The sequence below is a fragment of the Naegleria gruberi genome, assembly GCF_000004985.1.
Source record: "Naegleria gruberi genomic scaffold NAEGRscaffold_2, whole genome shotgun sequence".
Classification (NCBI taxonomy): Eukaryota; Heterolobosea; class Eutetramitea; order Acrasida; family Naegleriidae; genus Naegleria; species Naegleria gruberi.
Genome location: NW_003163325.1, coordinates 732825 through 755792, shown reverse-complemented (window position 1 = coordinate 755792; position 22968 = coordinate 732825). Strand labels below are relative to the sequence as shown.

Genomic DNA, 22968 nt, shown 5'->3' with positions numbered 1-22968 from the left:
GAATAAACGTGAGCAGTGCATTATGAATTCGAAACAAATAAAAGCGTGTTTTGAAAATAAATATTAAATTTAAAAAAATGGGAAATAATCAATTGGCCGTGAGTGGATCTCTTCAAGAACTCCACTTGCAGGATTTGGCCGAGGGATTGGTTCAAGATCACACATTAGGAGGAGGTAGATTATTAAAAAGTGTGCAATGTTGGACTGAAGAGGGTATGCCAGTCGTTGTTAAAGTATATTTGAAAAAGGAAGATGATCCACCACTGGCGTTGGCACCCCATCATGCAAAATTAAAACTACTCAATGAAAAACTTAGTCTCCGATCACAACCAAATGTTTTAAGTTATAATAGAATGGTAGAAACTGACAAGGCTGGTTATTTGGTGAGACAATTTTGTTATAGTAATTTGGCTGATAGAATTAGTACTAGACCGTTTTTTAGTTCTATTGGAAAACGTTGGATCGCTTTTCAAATACTTGAAGGGTTGAAACAAATACACAAATTGGGAATTTATCATGGAGATTTAAAAGCTGATAATATTATATTAACAGCGTGGGATTGGGTCTTTTTAACTGATTTGGCTCCTTTTAAACCTTCTAGAATACCTGATGATGATCCATCATTCTTTTCCTATTATTTTGATACATCGGGAAGAAGAATTTGTTTGTTGGCTCCTGAACGTTTTTGTCCTTCTTCAAACACAAACACTAATATTTATTTAAATAATAACAATGGACTTGCACCAAATTCAAGTAATAGATTGGCAAGAGATTCATCTTTTATTATGGTTGACATTAATGGAGTTGATCAAAGTGTTACTGTAATCGAAGAAAATACTCAATCTTCAACAAATGTCAATCCTAATAATGGTGAAGAATTAACAGAAAAGATGGACATATTCAGTGTTGGATGTGTTATTGCACAACTCTTTCTTGATGGAGAAGCTCTCTTTGATTATTCACAATTACTTGCATATAGAAAGGGAGATACTGAACACTTTTCAAAATTAATGGAAAGAATCGATGATAAGGATGTAAGAGAAATGATATCACATATGTTAGATTTAGATCCTAATAAGAGATTTTCAGCAGAGGAGTACATTAAAAAGTACACTCCAAGAATATTCCCAAATTATTTTAAATTTATTCATGAAAGTGTAATGATACAAATGTTAGAAAAGAATTGTGACAAGAGAATACAAACTATTGAGAATATGTATGATATGATTATTTCTAAAATTTCTGAAAATGAAACTCAAGAAAATACCTTATCTAACAACACATCCTCTACAATTACTTTATCAAGTAATCATTCTTCAAGTAATAACACTCAAAATTCTGAAAGTAGTAGTAGTAGTGGTGGATCTATGGTTCATAAGAATTCCTTGCTAGACCTTATTCAAAATACGCAAGCATTTGGAGAAAGGAATCTTTCAGAGACCAATGTTGGATTGACAAGTACAAAGCAACAAGAAAAATCCACCAATAATAATATCATTGAAAAGCTTGTTGAAAGAAGAAAGTTAACTCAAAAATCTGAAAGTAGTCAAATCAACTCTCATGAAGGAATTGAAATTATTGCCACTCTACTTTGTTCCAGTGTAAGAAATGCTCAAAGTGTTAGTGTTCGTGTTCAAGGTTTAGATTTAATGAAAAAGTTAGCTGATTTTTCATCCAACTATACCAAATTGGAAAGACTCATTCCATACACATGTTCACTTTTGAATGATCAGGCCCCACTTGTTAAATCAAAAGCTATAGACACTCTTACTTATATTCTCGCAAAAATAACAGCATTTTCAGCTAGTGAGTCCAATTTATTTAATGATTACATTCTACCAGCACTGAGAATAATTTCAACTGACAAGTCAGATTTGGTTCGTGTCACTTTTGCTGAAAATTTGCCATTACTCGCTTATCAAGCAAGAAGATTTTTGGAAATGAGTCAGATCATCAAACAAAATATGACTACCCAAGTTATGGTAAAGGGAACTTATGATACTGATTTGAATTCATTACAGGATGAAATTGCCTCGATTGTTCTTGAACTTTCTATGGATCAATGTACACCTGTGAAGGTAGCACTTTTAAAGAATATTACACCATTTTGTATGTTTTATGGTAGGAGAAAGACAAACGATTTTGTACTACCTATGGTCATTACATTCTTAAACTCTCGTCAATGGAGACTGAGACATGCCTTTTTTGAACAAATTGTTGGCATTTCTGTATATGTTGGTCCAACTTCATTGAAGGAATTTATTTTACCTTGTATTATGCAAGCATTGTACGATGTACAAGAGTTTGTTATTGACCAAGCTCTTAATGGATTGGTAACTTTGTGTGAGTTGCAAATGTTTGAAAAATCAACAATTGTAGATATTGCCAAGAAGGTTTCATTTTTACTTTACCATCCAAATACTTGGATAAGATATAATAGTGTTGCATTCTTTTCTGCTGCTAGTAAGACTTTGGGATTGGCAGATACTAGTTGCTTCTTGATTGAAATTTTAAAACCTCATTTAGAGCACGATATTCTCCTAGTTTATGAATATTCACTTTTGGAAAGTTTGAAACAATCGCTTCAAAGAGACATTTTTGACAAGTCTATCAAGATTTTAATGGAAGATTTGAATTCTCAACAAAAATTTGAATCCTTCTCACTTTTGATATCATCCAAAATACCAAACATTTCAGAAGAGGACTTGAAAAAATTAGAGATTATCAAACCATATCTTTCACAAGTTGCCATGGCCATACAATCCAAGAGTTGGGAAAATACAGGAGAAAATATGGATTCTAATAACTCCAATTCGAGCAATATTATCAAATTGAACTTACCACTTACAAGTCATTTCACACCAATAGAAAGTCCTTACATTACTTTACAATCGAGCTCAATTGTTAATAATCAAACAGCATCCAAATCAGCACAATCCAAACAATATAATAACGAATGGAATACATTCTTTTCCATTCCTTCTGCAAGTAATTCATCTGCATCAACTAATTCCACAGGTAAACAACCAAGTAGTAAGAAGAAAGATGAAGAAACTCTTCCACTCAAAACAAATCAATCATCTGGTAATCCATCCACAAGTAATCCTGTTGGCGCCACCTCTAACCTCTCCTCTGTAACTTCACCTCTCAAATCAGCCAATATTGCCAAGTGGAGACCAAATGGTAATTTATTTGGTCAATCTACAGAGCACAAGGGATCTATTAATGAAATATCTGTTCACGATAGTTTGTGCTGGTTTGTAACAGGTGGTAATGATGGCACTGTTAGATTATGGGACTTGACAAGTACTGAGAGAGACTTTGCCATGAACTCGAAAATGACCTATACAATCATTCAGGGAGGAGGTAGAGTTAATTCAGTGGGTATATTGAATGTTTCTTCACCATTGATTGCAGCATGTACAGATAAGGGTTGGATTCACGTATTCAGTGCTGATTTGGGTACAACCATGTATACTATAACTATTGGCGATTCTGGTGCCAAATTTGTACAAACAGCCAAGACTCAAGAGGCTTCTATTAATGTTATCAGACCGTTCCAAAATCATCAACAACCACTCTTGGTGTGTGGTAATCAAAATGGTATTATTGTTGGTATTGATCCAAGATGTGAAAGAGAGGCATTCTCATGGAAATCAAAACAATCACTTGAACAAGGACCAATTTCTGAAATTTGTTGTGGTGATATGAATGAGCCTTGGATCTTATCCTCCACAAAGAGAGGTTATGTAACTTTGTGGGATTTGAGATATCAAATAAGTGTAACAAATAATAGAATTACTGAAAGTGCCATCAATAGAATTTGTAAAGCATCTCCACTCCAAAAAACCTCCAGTATGGCACCTTCTGTATATATTGCATCACAAAATAGAGAAGTAGATTTGTGGAATTTGGAAACTCAATCTACCTTACTCAAATTCAGATGTTCTGATAGTTCTAGAAAGCAAAAGAGTAATAACACTACTCCAAATACCAATCCAATGACTACAAATGCCACTACAGTAACATCAAATTTGACTGGTGTAAGTGATAGATTTGCTATTGGAGAAATTCGTAAAATTATGAAGGACAGAACAAAACACTTCCAAGAAGAACCAACTTTTGATGTAAATGCATTATATGTCAATGAATTTGATGGCTCATTCTATTCTGGAAGTAGTGACGGTATTATCAGATTCTGGGATACTAACACTATTGAGCAAAGTTATGTTGTCAGTGGAGCTCAACAACAGCAACAAGCATTTATTTATTCTGCCAAAAAGGAAGACAAGTACACAGTTTACTCAGAAGAAGCTGTTCCATTCAATAAGGGTGATATTCTGACATCTACAAGTGCCAGTAGAAGGGGAGGAACATTCTCTCAACCTGTACAAACTCATCATTTGGATACAATTACTGATATCAAGATTGTCTCTGGTGTATCTAAAGGCCACTTCCAACCATTACTATTGACAAGCTCTAGAGATGGTATACTTAAGGTTTGGAAGTAATAATATGTTTAATAAACCTCGAGTACATTACAATGGTAATACAAGTTCAATGTGCACCAAAATCAAAATGTCAAGCATCAGGTGGCTGTACGTTTCACAGTTCAAAGCAAAAAAAACAAGCATGTCAACTTTGGAGGAGTTTTTCAGTGATGACTTTGATACACCGGTGCATTTCATTTGTTCCCTAACTGAAACAATATTTGTAGAACCAGCCTTGTTGAATGGAAGAATTTATGAAAAAAGTAAAATTCTAGATTGGATAAAAACCAACAAGACAGGTAAATATTTAAATTCTACAACTACAAATCATACAACAATATATTATATTTTTGAAAATGCATTTTATTATTATTCAAATCTTGATCCAAAATATAATCATTGAAATATATTATTAATAATATATTAAATAGATCCATTTACGAGAGAGGTCATTACTCCTCCTCATAGAAATATTCCACTCGAGGCAATGGTTCATCCAATAATGAAAAGTTCTATCGGATTGGATGTTTTTATGAAATACAAGGTGGAAAGCTTTTTCAAAAAGCTTGATGCACTGAAGAAGGTGGTAAATAACGAATCTATGGAAAGTGAAGAACAAGTTAATCATTTGTTTAAATTAATGATTCGTTTTATTTCGTCAACATTATTATTTATCAATAGTTTAACGAATGCAAATATCCCTGATCATTACATTATTGCTAAAAATCAATTGCCAAAATATCTTTCCTATTTTGATAAACAAGAATTATTGGAAACAAGTTTACAAGAATGTAAAAATTCACAAAATATTTTCAATCTCCTCTCAGATTATATCAATGAAAATCATATTGATAATGGAGAGTATTTCATTTCTTCGAGAGTATTTTCCAATACCACCACTACTTGTATTGATAGCACAAATAATACTGCTACTCCCAATACTACTACTAATAATAATAATACTAACATTCTGGATTCAATGATTGGAGGAGGTTTATCATCAATAGATCAACATAGTCAAATTATTCAAAGTCCTATTCCACTCATTTCTGTAATTAATAAGGATAATCAATGGATTAAAATTCCATCCATTGAATCAACAACATGTAATATAGATGATTCAGCATCAGAATTATTTGAATCATTATTTGGAAATGATATTTATAGTCAAATTCCAAATACTAATCAAACTTTAAACTTGTCATCATTAAAATCTCTCACACACTATCTAATCAATAAGAATTCTAATACATTTAATGAAGCTTTCAAATTTTCCATACTGAAACAAGGTTCTGCCTATAAGAAGGATGTAAAGAGCTTTTTCCAAAACAGTAAATTGAAGAAGAGACACATTCTACTTGTTCACTCTTCCAATCAAAAATTTAAACTAATTCTATTCAATGCAGATGGGTCAAGTAATGACATATTTCACAATGAAATGAAACCACTCGAAGAGATTGAACTTTCCAATTTATGCTACTTGACCATTAATGACAATCCGAAAAAGAATATTTCAATTTCATCACTTAATACCTTAACAATTAATGATAGAACTGAAAAGAAAAAGTGGCTTTTTGAATTTAGTAATGAATTTGAAAGAGATGAATGGTTTTACATGTTAAAATATTGTTTACTATTATGTTGAGATGTAAATCTCTCACCATTATTAATAAATTATCAACGTTAAATTGAACAGGGAGTAACAAGAAACAAAAGCCTTTAAAAAATTAAAAAAAAATGCCAACAACAGACGACAAAGAGAGGCAGATGGTTGCCAGCAATAGTTTTGATGGTGAAGAAAAGCAACAAGATGAAGCATCATCACAACACTATTTGGAGTGGAAAAGAAAGAGAGAGGAAAGAAGATCTCGGAATACAACAGGATCAAAAGTTGTTGAGGAAGATAACTTTGATGCGGATTTAATTCCAACACATAAAAAACATAAATTATTACAAGAATTGACCAAAAACGAGCAAGTAGAGGAAATTAGTAAAAATTCAGCAAGTTTATTGAAAAAGAATAGAGAATTGAAGGAAACACAACCACAATTAACAGACATGGAAAAATTGGAACAAAAAGAAAATGAATTACTTAAAGAATTAATGAATCAATCATTCCTAAGTGCTGTTAACAATTTAACTGGTGACATTAATCGTAAATTAAATTATAGTTGGACAGTTCCAGAATATTATAGGAATTTAACAGTAGAAGAACTGGATTTAATCAGAAAAAATTTTGGCATCCAAGTTGATGGTGTTTGTGCTCCTCCACCAATCTTGACATTTGAACATTTAAAATTACCAAAATGTCTTTTAAAGCTTTTACTTGAAAAGAATATAGAAACACCTACACCAATTCAAATGCAAGGATTACCATGTCTATTGGAAGGTAGAGATGTCATTGGTATCGCCTTTACTGGTTCGGGTAAAACTTTGGTCTTTTCCTTGCCAATCATCATGTATTCCTATTTGAATGAGCATTTATATGCAACGAGACCTAAAAGCATAAGGAGAAATAATGGACCACTAGGATTAATTCTCTGTCCTAACAGAGAATTAGCAAAGCAAACCTTTGAATTTATAGAATATTTCTTTAATGGAATTAATGAACAAGAAAAGAAACGATCCCAAACCTTTAAGCTCAATGTTTCTCTCTGTATGGGAGGTATCAAGGAAGAGAGAATATTCAATCAATCCAATTCCAATTCTAGATATTATTCTTCTAATAGTAGTGGTGGAGGTTATATACATATAGTTGTGGCTACTCCTGGACGTTTGATTCAAATGTTGAATGAAAATAAGATTCAACTCAATGATTGTAAATATGTTTGTATGGATGAGGCAGATAGATTGATTGATTTGGGTTTTGAGGAGGATATCAAGACAATATTCCAACACTTGAACCTTGTACAGAATAATGAAAATAATGAGAGTACTCAGAGTGGTGAAAAGAATAATAATCACATTCAAAAAGTGTTCTTCTCTGCTACCATGCCTGAAAAGATTCAAAATCTTGCCATGAATACATTGAACCAACCAATAATTGTAAATGTAGGTAGAGCTGGTGCTGTAAATTTGGATGTCATTCAAGAAGTGGAATATGTTCAAGAAGAAGACAAGATTGTCTATCTACTCCAAGCTCTACAAAAAACACCGCCACCTGTATTGATCTTCTCCCAGAACAAGAGTGAAGTTGATACAATTTGTGAATATTTACTATTGAAAGGTGTAGAAGCAGTCTCTATTCACTCTAGTAAGGATCAAAGTGAGAGAGAGTATGCTATTGACTCGTTCAAACAAGGAAAAAAGCATGTACTCGTTGCTACTGACATTGTTTCCAAAGGTATCGATTTTCCAAATGTAAAACATGTTATTAACTTTGACATGCCTCGTGAAATTGAAAACTATGTCCACAGAATTGGTAGAACTGGTAGAAATGGTAAAACAGGTCTGGCTACCACATTTATCAATAAGAATCAATCTGAACAAATTTTATTGGACTTGAAATACTTGTTGAAAGAGGCAAATCAACGTATTCCACCAATTTTACAATCTATTTATGACCCTTATGCACATTTGGAGAATGTTGAATGTAAATATTGTCAAGGTAGAGGACATCGTATTACTGAATGTCAAAAGTATCACCGTGATAAGCAATTACAAATTCAAAAAGCTCTACAATCTAGTACATTTGGTGTTGAATAAAATTAACATATTAATTCTAAATATTTCCATAATTTAATTCAAAAATTTAGCATGATGTTCAAGGTGATCCTTAACAAAGGATTGAATAAAGTAATAACTGTGATCATAACCTTCTTGCATTCTTAAGGTGAGTGAAGCTCCAACCTTCTTGGCAGCAGATTCCAACTTGTCAACTTGCAATTGTTTAGAGTGTAAGAATTTGTCTTCACTACCTTGGTCAACCAAGATTTCCTTCACCAAACTAACATTTGTCAAATTACTCAAAAGTACACTTGGATCATGTTGAACCCACAATGTAGAACGAGCTTCTTCTGAGTCTCCCAAATAACCCTTGAGAGCCTTTTGTCCCCATGCACATTCAGCATCTGTTGGATTACTAATTGGAGCAAAGGCAGAACAACTATGATACAATTCCAAATTACGTAAATAAACAACTAAAGCTCCCAATCCTCTAAATAATATTTTGAAATAATATATTTAAATAATAATTCACACACTATTGACATACCCCATACTATGACCGAAAATACTTTGACGTAATTGATCTTCCTTATCCAATAAGAGCCAAGCATTTTCACCCTTTGCAAAATTTTCAATCAAAACAGAAGGCAACTCCTTGACAATGTAATCATACATTCTAAAATGTTTAGCCCATGGTTCTTGTGTAGCATTTAAATAAAATCCTATATATATATATTTAGAATTGTGAATCAATTGATTTCATGATCATTACACATTTCATCATCATAATCATTATTAAAATATATAAAACAAATATAAAATTAAAATTCGGAAATGTTTTTGTTGTCTCTTACCTGCACCTTGACCAAAATCCCAACTATCCGATGAAGCAACATCAGAACCTCTTGGACTTGTATCTGGACATACAAGTGCTAATCCCAATTGTGAAGCAATGGACATGGCTCCAGCTTTGAAAATAAAATTAGTATCATTACAAGTCAATCCAGACAAGAAGACAACAATAGGAACCTTTTCACCCAAACATGCCTTTGGTGGTTTATAAATATGAAAATTCATTTGGCATTGAACAGTAGAAGCAGTGTGAGTACACTCCAAAATTAAGCCACCAAAACATTTACTTGTTGATTTGATTGTAACGGACATTTTTTTTTTAGAAATTTAATTTTTTAAATTATTGAAAATCTATTTGAAATCTCAATCATAATCTCTTTTCTTGTCAATTAAATTGTTTGTTCAAGGTGTGGCTGGAGCTTGTTGTTCACCTCATTGTAACATCACTGGTCTGAAAGAGGACTTTTGAAATATTGAAAATTCTAATACTCATTTTCTCTCTCCATGTTCCTTCTAATGTTCTGTTTCAACGTTCACATTAAACAAGGATCATCCCTTGTTTAATATTATTAGAGAGTGGAGACCATAGTTTTCAAATAGAGAATGGATACTAAAAAAATGAGTCAACTCTGTTTAGGATCATCAACAGAGGATTTGGATAATATTGAGAAAGTTAAAGAGGAGGTGGTTATTGAAAGATATCAAATAACGTCAAGCTCATCTTCACAGAGTCCACCTTCATCACCTCTCTCGCATCATCAACCACAACACGATATTGTACATATAAATAATCATCATCATCATCATTATAAAAACAAACAAACTCTAAATTCCGATCCTCTCTCTTCGTCTATTCAACAACAACATAAACAGTCTACTATTACTGCCAATGATAATAACATGACCCCAACATTAATAACAGAAAAACACAATCACATAACATTTGCTGATAGTGATGGAAATGTATCCAATTCTCAAATGATGGGATATATGCAAAAAATGTTCAGTAATAGTGCCGTGCACAAAGTGAGTATCTAGTATGAATTTTATTCATGAAACCTTAAATAGTCTGTGCTACAGAATGAGAAAATAGGTAATAATCGTACTTTTGAATGGAAAAAATCTAGAAAGAATATCATAAAGAAACGATTGGGTGGAGTACAATTGGAATTGGAATTATTTCAAACTCTCTTGTCTGTACTTTCTGCTGCAGAATATATTGCAGCATCTTATATTCAGATTGACATTGAAAGTCGTTTGGTATCATTGAGTATTTTGGATTTGGTTTTTATTGCCTTTTTCATTTTGTTTTTTGTGATTAATTTTTTTCTTTCAAAGGAAAAGTATGTGTGTTAATTTAATTAAGAATTGTAATATTTAATTGATGATAATTTGGAATTATTGGAATAATTATTCAGACTCACTTATTTCATTAATCCATTATCAATTTTGGACTATGTTACGGTAATTCCTTCCTTTGTGCTCATTGTTGTTTCTTTTAAACGTAATGAATGGTTGGAAGGAAATACATATGCATTGGTTGGTTTACTGAGAGTATTGAGATTGTTGAGAGTAATTCCTTTGGTGAAGAAGATTTCTCGAAAGGGTGATATTAACTCTGTTGCTGCTAAGGTTATTGAATTGGGATTGACTGTAATTTGTTTACTGATACTCTTTTCAGGAATTTTTCAGTGGTGTGAAGCATTCTTTTCAGATAAGGATATTTACTTCCACGATTGTTTATATTTTATTGTAATTACACTCTTTACAATTGGTTATGGTGATATTGTAGGTTTTTATTCAATTTTAGTTGTGGATAACACTTGTTGTAGTCACCATCCAATCCAGTTTCTAGATACGCTGTTATTCTCTTCTTTTTGGTTGGTGTTTCACTAATACCACTTCAGTTGAGTGGAATTTATGATATTATCACCAGTGAAGATAACATTTTCAAGGTGAAAAATTTAATTCTTAAAAAGCATGTTGTAGTGTCGGGCAGTGCTCGTCATGATGAAGTTGTGGATTTTATCAAACATTTCTTTCACAAATTCAATAAGAAAAAAACAAAGAAACTGATTTGTAAGTTGAAAGTTATTCTCACTAATTATTGGAATGAAAATAGGCGTTTTCAAGAATAAGGAACTTTCTGAACAATTGAGAGAATCATTGAGGAAAAACAATTATCGATCCTACATTTACATTTATACTGGTGACATTATGGATTTTGATATTATGCAACTATTAGAGATACCAACAGCTCATTCAGTTATCTTGTTGAATAGTCCAAAGATTGGGCATCCTAGAAAACAAGACAATAGCATAATAATGACCACAATCGGTAAGTAGTCAATTTACATTTTCTATATAAATCATATCTTAGCTTTAAGAAATTTCAATAAGAATTTGAAAGTATTTGCCCAAATCAACTTGGTAGAATCGAAACCATATTTGATCAAGGCTGGTGCCAAAGTTATCGTCTGCAATGAATCCATCAGTTCAAAAGTTTTGTCAGCTTCCGCTGTCTCGTCAGGAATTGGAACATTTCTGTTTAATATTATGAGTGCTGTAGAGATCACCAACGGTTCCAAGAATTTTTATGATAATTTATACATTGAAAATAAGTGGATTCTAGAATACTCTGAAGGTCTAAATTGCCAAATTTATAGAGTTGATTTTAGTCCTGCTTTTTATAATAGCTTGTTTATTGATGCTGCTTTCTTGTTGATTACCAAGTCAGAGGTTAATATTTTTGCTGTGGAGGATGTAAATGGAAATATATTAGTCAATCCAACAAATTATTTAATCAAGGAAGGAGATAGATGTTTTTGTATTGCCAAAAGTCATAAACATGCAAAGGAAGTATCAAATTACCAATCCTCTGAAGATGAAGAGATCAAAACCACAAAGAAACTAAAAACTGCAAAACCCTTCATTTACAATTCCCAAAAAATCATTGAAGAATTGGGTGACGAATTCTATGATCCAAACTATGCTGATTATCTGGCTAAGGAGCAGATGGATTTTGAAGGCATTCACAAAAATGAAAATAAGGAAGTAATGAAAATCTCTGAAAAACATAGAAAGAAGGTTGTAGAAAAGAAGACTCTTCCTAACAAGTTATTGATGGCAGCAAATGCAACACGTACTCGTAGAAAGAGTATCAGCTCAGAATCAAGAAAAGCTGACATTTACCTCTTGAGAGACAAACATGATGAACCATCAGAGGAAGAATTGAGCACACTACACATGGAGATTCTGCTAAAGCTTATTTCACCAGAGTTTTACTTTTTACAAAAGAGATGCCTACTAAAAGCTATCAAACAGAAAAAACCAGAAGAACGAAAACGTCTCGAAGGTGAATTTTATTCAGAAGTTCAAAAGACCTATAATCTAGTGTCCAATATCCCTCGTTCAAAGGAAGACTTTTTAATTACGAACTATAGAATCCCTACTCTCATTAGAGATCACATTCTAATCATTGGAGAATTTCAACAACCTGCCATCATTTGTTCTATCATTAGATCTCTATCAAGACAAAATTATTTCACTCAAATAGTATTTATGAGTCCATTTGTTGACAAGTACTTTGTTTTTTTATATGAAAGGCTCAAATTCTTTTCCAATGTGTACTTTATTAGTGGTAATCCATCAAAAAGTTTTGATTTGAGAAAAGCAGGAGCTCACCTTTCTAAATCCATCCTCTACATTACTCAGGAGGAAAAATTAGTCAATATTGAGAATAATATTACTGAGGAAGCAGTAGATCAAGAACAGAATGATTATAATATCGATTCAGAGGCCATTAAGCTAGCACTATCTATTGATTTTATCGATTCTAACAAGTTTTTCATGATTGAATTGTGTAATCGTTCCAATTTGAAATTTATTCAACACGATGGCGTTTCCACTTATGAAAAAATTATGACACTGCAAGAAAGAGGAATTATTGAACATAACTTGGATGAATTTGATAGATTTTGTTTATTTTCTGATTTGTATATTTCTGGAAAGATTTTCCCATCTTCTTCCTTCCTTTCAAGAATTTTGGCTCAATCGTTCTATAATAAGAGAATTACTGAACTCTTGGATCAATTAATTGCTGATGAATTTGTAGCTGGAGACAATCAATCAGTTCTGTTTGAAGTACCAGTCCATGCCATTTATGTTGGATCGACAGTATTTGACATGATATCTAACTTTTATGAGCATGGCTTGATCTTGATGGCTCTAAGTCGGATGAACAAATCAAAAGAGGAGCAACACAGATATACCTACACCAATCCGTCCCTTTCAACAGTGTTGCACTCGATGGATGTTTTAATAATATGTGGAAAGAGATGTAGATATCAAACTCTTTTGAAAAATTACAACAAGGAAAAGTCTAATAATGCTACAACACCATCTAATACTTCTCAAATAGTTCTCAGTGAAGAGGAAATAGTGGTCAACTTGGATAGGGATGTTTTCACAGATCCTCAAATTGTTGTTTCTCCAAATTCTCCACCAATTTCCTTAGTGGTACCACATACATCACCGACTACAAGTAATAATAATAATAATGGAAATAATCGACCATCCTCATCAGCTTTACTTCTTCGACCACCTCAAAACACATCTTCAATCAAGGAAGAGGATGAAGAAGATAGAGCTCCTAGAATGAGTTTTGATCAATTATTATTAAGATCAAAGAAGGTTTAACAAGTTGTTGATGGCAATATTCTGTGTCAGGAATTCATGTTGTAAATTTCAATAAATGTTCGATGTAAAAAGAGAAAACAAGCATTTTTCTACAGTGGAAAAAAATGGAATTTACTCTTAGAATAAAATTATAAAAATTGAAAAAAAAATGATGATGGCTTCGGAAATGTACTCGGCACGTGTTGTGGTCAAAGATTTAAATGATGAACGATCGGATGATGATGTACGCACGTGGGAAGTATTGGAACATACAAAACGGCCGGGAGAGGAAGTATATTTTTGTAAAGTTGTGGATGATGAGGATAGATCCAAACTTAAAAGATTTGGTGTATTGGTGGAAAATAATTTACCTCATGAAAATTTGATATTTATATTTAATATTAATGGAAAGGAAGTAAAGGAATCAATGACACAATTTGTTCCTCCAAATGGAAAGAGAGTATTTTGTTCAATTATTGATAATGATAAATCATTTCCTCTGGTATTTTGGTGGGATGACATGTTGACAAAAACTGTTCCTCCAATGTGTGGAATAATTAAAGTTAAAATATATAAGATTTCAATAACGAATTATATAGTTCCAAGTCAAAAGATAAATGAGAGGAAATTAATAGATTGTAAAAATTTAACAGACGAAGATATGAGATATACATTACCCAAATCGGAACATGTCACACTACTAAATCACGAAATTCCATCCTATGTAGAGTATTTTGAATGTCATATTTCTAGCCTACTAGGGAGACTACAATTACACTGTTGCAATTCACAAAAATATAAAGAAGTAGAAAAGGATTCAAATACAATATTAGAAGTGAATGAAACGGATCTCACTCAAATTGACAATGAAGCTGACAAGAAGAGTGATCCTAGCTACATGTCAAACTTTTCTAAAGCTGAACTGTCAATGATGAATGCAGAAAAACTAGTATCAACACTTGACAAGGCTGTTGGAGATATTTTGAGTTGTGGAGAATTGGAAAAGCTTAGATTTAATAACGTCTCTGGATCAGAATTCCTTTCTTGGTTTGAACATGATGGATTACAATTGAATCCTTTCAATTTACAACAAGGTACAATGATTACGTTAAACCTTGCCGTTCAAAATCTTAGAACGCCACCAGGACTAATGTTTTTTTCTGAAAAACAAGAAGCAGAAATACGTCGTCTCAATCCAGAAAGTTTGCATAATTTATTGACGAGTGCTATTGGAAATCTGTTTGATGTAGGAGAGTTGGAAAAGTTGAAGAATAATGGTATTAATGGCATGGTATTTCTGTACCTGTTTAAAAATCCATCACCCGGAACACTTCAATTGAAACCTAATTCAATAGAAACTCTCAAGGTTGTTGTCTCAATGTTGAAGAAATAATAAACTATTTCTTCTCAAACCAGTCAGGTACAGTTTTAAAGCAAGTGATACTATACTCCTCAATTTGGAAGACTTCAACATTTTCAGTTGCCACATCATTCGTCTTGGCCATCTTGGTATAACTGCAATAGGTTGAAATCGTACCAAGCTTCATCTCATCTCTGCTTAATTTCTCCTCCTCATCATCACTTTCTTGATCACTATCCTCTCCAACAATTCCACACCTAATCTCTTCTGCATGAGAAGCATCTGTAATAGCAGCCTCCAAAAAGATTTGAGCATTCTCTCTTTTCAATAATTGCCTCAAATCAAACAATGCAACCATTTCATTTCTATTAACATATTTTTGTTTTAAGGTTATTTTCATTATCCTTTCCTTGTCAAAGTAGCTGCTAAGGTTGTCTCGAGAGGCTGACAAGAAAACCTTATCTTCAATATCAAATACTAGTGGACCTTCGTTAAAAATTTGGAAACTTTCGTATTCCTTTTTCATCACACCAAAAATATCTATGGTTAATATCCAGCATTCGTCAACCGATGATTTGAGATCCTTAACAGTAAACTGGTTAATTGACCATTCCCAAATAAGCTCATCATGAGCAAAATGCATTCTTGCCTCTGAGGCTGGCCTGTAAACTTCGGGTGTGTTATCTGTTCCAAAAGTGACATTACCCAAGAAGGCATCAATTCCAGTTGGTTTCTTTGTGTTTGTATCTCTTTCATCCCATGTTATGGTATTGAGGTCTGATGTTAAGGTTGATGAAGTGTAATCATAGTAGTCACTCACTTGAGAACCATTATAAACTTGTCTTTGTCCACTGTGGGATGCTGGCCTCTTTTTCAAATTTCCGATAGATTTGGCGTAGGAAGGTGTTGAAGAAGTATTTCTTGGAGTTGCACTCATGGCTGCTCTTCTAGTGAGAGTTTGAGAAGGCGTTGTTGGTCGTTTCTGAAGAGTGGCTGAGAATGGCCTTCTTTCAATTGTGGATGTGGCAAGTTTTGGAACCATAGTTCTTGCTGATTGTGGTCTATCTCTCTTGTTTGATTCATCAATCTCTCTTGCTCCCTCTCTTGTGGTTTTTAGGGTTGGAATCATTTCCATCCACTCGTCTGGCAAAGGATCTGCGGTATAAAAATCAGCTGGAGGAATATATACACCTGAATTGCACTCTGTCAATTTGAGATTTGTAATGTCCTTATTACTCATTTGCACAAATCCAATAGTTGCTCTCAAGGAACAAAGTTTAAGTCCAGTAGCAGAAAAAAGGACCATGTAATCCAACTTGTCCAATAACCCACTCTCGAATTGTTTCAAATTTAGAACTGCCTTTCCAATTACTTCATTTCCATTTACACAAAGATCAACCTTGATGTCTCTTTGGTTCTTCAGAAAGACTCTGAATTGTGTCTGATTCTTAATGAAAAAGTAGAATACCCTCAATTTTCCAACTGCAATCTTCTTCTTTGGATCCACATCTTCCATTTTCAAAGGAACACATAATTCAGTATCAAATAGTTTTACCTTAAGTTGAACTTTCTTAGCTGCTAATAAATTATCTGGAACATTTCTGACCTCTGAAATTACAAAAATGAATAATAAATAGGGAAACAACATACCATTCAAGTAAACAATAAATCTGTACATTAATAAACTTTTTGGCATTTCCTTTGTATCGCAATTAAGCCTCTTTTGATTCGACAACCTATGCTGTAATGATTCCAAAATTGAAGCATCGTCATTAATTTTCTTAGTTACTGGAATACCAATTGCCTTTGCAAACTGGAGCTCAACTTTGGCAAGCTTTTGCTCTTGTAAGTACATGTCAAAACATGGTTTGCAAACCTTAAACTCCTGGTACCAGCTTGAAGTTTCTGATGTTCCTTTAAATTCAGGTCTATCAAACCAAGCTAATTTTACAGCTCTTCTCTTCAAGTGTTGTTCAGTAGCATAAATCATCTTTAGAGTCATGGAATAACTCAAATCAGTGGGAGGGAACAGATTGAGACACATTTTGCACTCTTTACTTTTGAGATAGTATGATTTTGCTTTGATATTTCTTTCCTCTGGAATTTCCTCTTCCGAACTTGGTTTTTTGATCTTTTTTTCCTCAATTGTAAATGCTTTGGCTTGGATAAACCAATACCTCCCATCATCGTCTCTGATAAAATCTGCAGCAAATGTTTCGAATTTACATTTAAGTTTTGGTAAACTTTCCAAATATTTTACAATATTGTTCATTTGAACTCCTATACTTCCTAAAGCTGCTGCTTTCAATTGGAAAATATCAATATTATTTGCATTATCTGTATTTGTTAATAGCCTATTTGTTGCCTCTTTTTCAAATGGATCTGTTGTGGTCTTTTTGTTTGAAAGAACATATCCAGAGACAGGTCTAGTTGAATTCCAAATAATCCTGGCAACTGATGCTTTGCTTCCACTCGATTTTACATATCTTTGGAAAACACAGAGTCCAGTATTTTGAGCATCCAAAATTGTTAATAATTGCTTAACACTCAGTAGAGAGGCAACATTGGTAGTAACTTCACCAGGAACCAACTAAATAGATTAGTTATCTAATTCCAGTAATACTTACTCTTTTCATGACAACAGCCACGTCAGAATCTGAGGTAGTTCCATAAGTTAGTTTTTGTTTTATCGTCTTGAAGGCTACATTATCAACCCTTACAACATAACCATCTACATCTGTATAGTACAACACTGGACTTTCAGAAATTCCAAAAACGACTGTGTACGGTAATGATATTCGCAATTTAGACTTTGTGACAATATTATGTTGGTCAGGAAGATAATTTCCCTTCACTGGAGAGACAAGATACTTGAAAAATGGAATTAGAGGTTTAAGGGGAAAGGAGGAAGCAAAGATGGATTGGTATTTGTGCTCAGAAAAACTGATTTTCTCTACAAGTTCCTTTTGTTTTTTCAATCTTATTTCAGCATTCAAGTTGGTGACTGGATATTTTCTCTGAAGTTGATCATCTTCTAAATTACTAGCTGGATCATTACTATTAAATCAATATAAATATTCCAATAAAATATGTATCACTAAATACATACGATATGAATGGATAGGTAAATAAATCCTCCTCTACTTGTTTATCAATAGCAGCTTCCACAGGCTCAGCCAATTTAATCTTCCTTGGTTTTGTTACAGAATTACTACGTTGTTTAGAACGGGAGTGTGCTGTTGCCACCTTATCAATGAGGGTTCCGATTTCAAAATTTAAATCTGCCTCAGAGCTTTGGTGAGAGGTACTGAGGAGTCTATTCATTTTTTTTTGGCGCTGTTTTGAACTACAAAAAACATCATCATAACCTCACCTAAAATACCAGGTTCTATATCATGATATTTTTAAATGCAACATATTATAGAGAGGGAATTGAATATGATAATTGATGAGGTAATATTAATATGTTCCGATAATAATTTCACAAATGATGATGAGAACAATAACGTATTTCGTTTAATATTTATTGTTATTGATCAGTTTTTTTTGAATGTCATTCTACCAAAAGATTCTCACCCAACCAACACAACAATAAAAATGACACAAAGCCTCTTCTATAATGAACGACAACCAACCTCTTCATTAGACATGTCGGAACATGATGATAGTCAGAGAGATTCAAAACAAGCTGATCATCAAATTATTGTTGAAAAGAATTTATGTCAAATAATGGATAGTGTAATATTTAACAATGATTTTTTATTAAAATATCATGAAATTCAAAATAATTGTAATTTAAGAGTAACACAAAAATGGAGCATTGATGAAACTGTTATTTCTAATTATACAGAATTGATAGATTATATGGAACAAAATCCAACTTGTAAAACTTATGAATTAAAGAGAGTGACTGAGTATGATCAAGCAATCAATGTACCAAGTTTTATTTCATATCTAGGAATACCTTCAAAATTGCCATGTAGAGTTAAGGAATTACTAATACTGTACAAAAATAAGTGCCAATTATTTGTAGATATTGATATTTTGGATAGTTATTTGAAAGATAAATCTAAAACTAATTTAGAATATACCATCAAACAATACAATGACCACAGTATGATTATTTATGGTAATGTCATTTGTACATTCAATAGTAACATGTTAATGTGGGGTTTGAAGGAAAAAATTGAAAATTACATGAAATCTTTAGCTGATGTAAAATTGAGTGAATGGTTCGAAATTGCAAAACAGTTTTTAAAGAATAGTGATGCCTATGTCAGCACTAGGAAAGTTGTGGAGACCCCGGTCGTGGAAAAATCAGATACTAAAAACGTAAAAATCATAGAACCAAGCGAGTATTCACATGTTGTGGAGCATGAAGATGAAATAGAGGATTATCACTCTGACAATACCAGTGAAAATTCATACTACTCAACAAAGAGTGCCATCCAAGATGTTAATCCTGCCAATTTAATAGATCATTCTTACAACTTGGTGAAACTGAAAAATGAGTTGACTCAACTCAAATCAACTTTTTCTCAATTAGATTTAAAGATTAAGAATCTGGAGAGTTCGTTCAAAGAAAATCAAATCCAAACGCTCATTAGAAAATACTTTAACAAGATTAATTTACTCATTACCCAACAACGAGACACTAGGTATAAGTTGAAAAATAGGGTAAAGCTAATCTCAGGGTTATGGTTTATTTTAGGCTTATTTATTGGACCAATTGTTTATTATCTATTGAAAATCAGGCGAAAATAAATCAAACGTTCAACTGATTGGCATAGTAATCATCAAAGTCAAACGTTGTGACCAGTGTAAGGAAAATGTTATTGTTTAAATCTAACAAGTTCAATGATTTTTTCAAAATTGAAATTGAATCCAATTTTTCATATCCGTACAAGTTCAATTGTTTTGAAATAAATGTCCAAATTTCACCAAACTTGGGTTCTGCTTTTTTACACTCTTCCTCAATAATTCCAGGTTGATTCCCATGCAAACATTCAATTTTGTACAAGTAAATCCACATGTCACCATTTGTAGAATCGATAGTCAAGGCCTTTTTCAACCACTCCTTTGCCTTATCAATCTTACGTTCCCTATAGAAATCGAGTGCAATTTGGGAGATTACATAAATATCTCTATCACAATGCTTGAGTGCATTAGCACAAGAAGACTTTCTTTTTTGAACAATCTCCAATGGTATAGTAAAGGACCACAATACTCCCAATTGTTTCTTATTGGAACCAATAGCTTGAATACCCTTCATTAGTGTGGCAAGACTTGTGTTGTTTACACTACCAACTCCATTAGTACTACTCACATAATATTCCAACTTGACAAGAGAGAGCCACAAAGTTGCACTAGATGGATTTTTAAGTAAGGCTCTATCAATAATAGCTCTTGCCTTATTAATATTAGGAGGAATAGTCTTGAGGAGAGGATTAAAGTGCAATTTGATTAAACTAGTCCATAGAGGAATAGAGTTTGGACATTTTTCAATACCTGCCTCATAAATAAGAGAAACCTCATTGGAAATGTCGTTATACTTCTCAAGAGATAGAGAGTTCATGTTCAATAGAGTATAAATTTGTCCCTCCTCGAGTTGGCCCTTCATTAGGTACAATTTAGGTTCTTTTGGATATTTGGATAGACCCTCATTCAGTATTTCGTATTCTATTGTTTTCTTTGTATAAATAGTTTCACTATTAATAGTAGTATTGCTTAGGGATTGATTCGATTGGAGATAATTATCAATTTGTGAGAAGAGAGCACTCCTCATGGATTCATTATTGAACACATATCTTTCAAACAAGGCAGAACGAATGTAAATATTTCCTGCATCGGCTTGTTCGGTAACTTCCTTCTTTTCATCTAGGAGGCATCGAGAATTGAATAAAAGTAGTCTAGCCCTCAAATATTCTTCATTCTCATATTCAAGTTTGACAGCTGCCAGTAAAATATTGAAAATCTTCAATTGCTCAAAACCTTCCTGAAGAACATCTCTGGCATTTTGAATATTGCTAAATACCTTCCATTCATACTTGGCTCTAATTAACCATAAATTCTGACAACTTGGACATTCAGTTGTTGCTTGTTTGAGCAAATTTCTGGTTGTGAGAGTGTCCTCCTTTTGATATTTGATCTGAAATTCGTAATAATTCATCCATACAGACTTTTTGGTTGGAAACTCCCTGATTGCACATTCAAAAATGGCCTTGGCACATTTCATAAATCCTTCAGTGGCCAAATTATTGGCATCACGAATGTATTGTGATTTTCTTTCCCTCACATCAGTAAGAGAATATCCAATCATTTCATTAATTATTGCTTCACATGTTATAAAGTGTTCTGATTTTTCTGCATTCTTTGCATATCCTATCCACTCGTCACGATCTAATCCCTCCTCCTTCAGCTTTTTCAATGTCTCAATAGCATTCTTAATGACCTTTTGGATACTATTCTTTCCATTAGTGTTTGTTGTTTCGGTATTGTAATGTTCCTCTTCTAGATAGGCACCAGAAATCCAAATGAGAGGCTCTCTTGGTAATTTAGAAATAGCTCTAGATAGTACTTTCTTGGCATCCTTGTAAGGGTTTAATTTAGCAAGAGCCAACCACAAATCTATACTATTAGGAATATATTCAAGAGCACTCTCTAGTAAAGTCTTTGCAGATTGTTCTTCAGTTTCTAAATCAATAGCTTCCTTCCAGAGTTGTAAGCTCTCTGGTTGTGCCTGAATAGCCTTTCTAAGAATTTTCTTTCTCTTATCCAAATCTGATTCCAATTCACATGCCTTCAACCACAACTTGACACTCTTTGGACATGCTTGTAATGCTTGACAACACACTGACTGAGCTAGTATATTATTCTTATTCTGTTTGTCAAATTGTTCATTCAAACGAATAGATTCGAGCCATAATTCCTCACTATCTGTCACAATGTTGCAAGCCTTTTCAATAACTTTACAAGCTTTTTTAAGATCTCCAGCTAACTCTTCCAAACGAGCTCTTCCCATCCAACTTCCAATATTCTCAGGACGAACCTGTGTTGCTCTCTTGAATAGCTTTCTATATTTCTTGATTTGAACTCTTTCTTCACTTCCCAAAACTATTTGGGAATCCAAACCAGACATGTAATTTTTTGGGTCAACTGTTGATGTACCAGAAATTGAATCTTCTAACGATTGCAATTTGCTTTTCATAATAGTTTCCTTCATTTCTCCCAAAGCTCTCAAATCTGTAAGAGTACCAGATTGATTCATTTTACCAGTATCTGCTGTATTATTAAATTTAAGCGTATTATTATTCAATTTGTCAAGTATTAATTGATCAGGAGCTGCTGTGTACCTTTCATACATTTGTTGATTAAGCCTATTTGGATTTTTAGAATTGACAGCACTTCCACTCACCTCTGGAATATTCCATTCCTCCTTTGAAAGATATTTTAATTCTTCTTTAATATCTGAAAATGTAGCTGCAATTTTTGGTTTTTGAGAATCCAAAGAGCTTGTCAGAACTGAATATTTAGCATATTTTGAAGTCTGATTTTCATTTTCAGTTACGTTTTTTCTTTTTTTCTTATTTTCCATTCTTTGTGATATGGCACTCCAAATAGAATCAGCCTCCTTATCCTCTTCATCTTCAACTCCTGTCACACGTCCTAAAATATTTCCACCATATCCACTCCATTCATCAAATGTTTGATTTGTTTCCTGTTCATTTTCTTCCTCTGTTGTTGAATTACTAGAAGATCCTTGTGGTTGAGTAAATCGTGATGGTAATCTAGCAGGTCCGATATCACTTCTTGTTGTAAAACCTGTTGCACCTCTTCCGATACCAGCAACATAGCCTGGAGGAGGTTCTCCGAACATGGCATCAGCACTAATAAATTTTTGAGAACTTGCCACCTGTTGTGCGA

General features: G+C 33.1%; 7 protein-coding genes across 7 annotated transcripts; 4 read left to right on the top strand and 3 right to left on the bottom strand.

Annotated features, from left to right (window-relative positions):
- Positions 1-77: 77 nt before the first annotated feature.
- NAEGRDRAFT_77948 (serine/threonine-protein kinase) lies at positions 78-4542 on the top strand (the record flags this gene model as incomplete). The annotated part of the gene is made up of 1 exon (XM_002682896.1): positions 78-4542. The coding sequence occupies one exon, from the start codon at positions 78-80 to the stop codon at positions 4509-4511; it is 4434 nt and encodes a 1477-aa protein (XP_002682942.1). The 3' UTR covers positions 4512-4542.
- A 97-nt stretch (positions 4543-4639) lies between these two features.
- Positions 4640-6181, top strand: NAEGRDRAFT_77947 (pleckstrin-like domain-containing protein). The gene is made up of 2 exons (XM_002682895.1): positions 4640-4789; positions 4922-6181. The coding sequence occupies exon 2, from the start codon at positions 4978-4980 to the stop codon at positions 6133-6135; it is 1158 nt and encodes a 385-aa protein (XP_002682941.1). The 5' UTR covers positions 4640-4789; positions 4922-4977; the 3' UTR covers positions 6136-6181.
- Positions 6182-6662: 481 nt separating this feature from the next.
- On the top strand, positions 6663-8156 carry NAEGRDRAFT_1087 (uncharacterized protein; the record flags this gene model as incomplete). The annotated part of the gene is made up of 2 exons (XM_002682894.1): positions 6663-7397; positions 7443-8156. Coding segments are annotated over 2 exons (1449 nt in total), but the record flags the coding sequence as incomplete, so codon positions are not given.
- Positions 8157-8228: 72 nt separating this feature from the next.
- NAEGRDRAFT_62013 (uncharacterized protein) lies at positions 8229-9320 on the bottom strand (the record flags this gene model as incomplete). The annotated part of the gene is made up of 3 exons (XM_002682670.1): positions 8229-8646; positions 8704-8878; positions 9011-9320. 3 exons carry the CDS (start codon positions 9318-9320, stop codon positions 8229-8231), a joined length of 903 nt encoding a protein of 300 aa, XP_002682716.1.
- A 306-nt stretch (positions 9321-9626) lies between these two features.
- NAEGRDRAFT_62012 (uncharacterized protein) lies at positions 9627-13706 on the top strand (the record flags this gene model as incomplete). The annotated part of the gene is made up of 6 exons (XM_002682893.1): positions 9627-10034; positions 10077-10351; positions 10427-10796; positions 10841-11087; positions 11131-11346; positions 11389-13706. The coding sequence occupies 6 exons, from the start codon at positions 9627-9629 to the stop codon at positions 13704-13706; spliced, it is 3834 nt and encodes a 1277-aa protein (XP_002682939.1).
- Positions 13707-15082: 1376 nt separating this feature from the next.
- NAEGRDRAFT_62011 (uncharacterized protein) lies at positions 15083-18369 on the bottom strand (the record flags this gene model as incomplete). Its single annotated transcript, XM_002682669.1, has 4 exons — positions 15083-16653; positions 16696-17635; positions 17673-18102; positions 18155-18369. The coding sequence occupies 4 exons, from the start codon at positions 18367-18369 to the stop codon at positions 15083-15085; spliced, it is 3156 nt and encodes a 1051-aa protein (XP_002682715.1).
- Positions 18370-19810: 1441 nt separating this feature from the next.
- On the bottom strand, positions 19811-22921 carry NAEGRDRAFT_29694 (uncharacterized protein; the record flags this gene model as incomplete). Its single annotated transcript, XM_002682668.1, has 2 exons — positions 19811-20724; positions 20824-22921. 2 exons carry the CDS (start codon positions 22919-22921, stop codon positions 19811-19813), a joined length of 3012 nt encoding a protein of 1003 aa, XP_002682714.1.
- Positions 22922-22968: the final 47 nt, after the last annotated feature.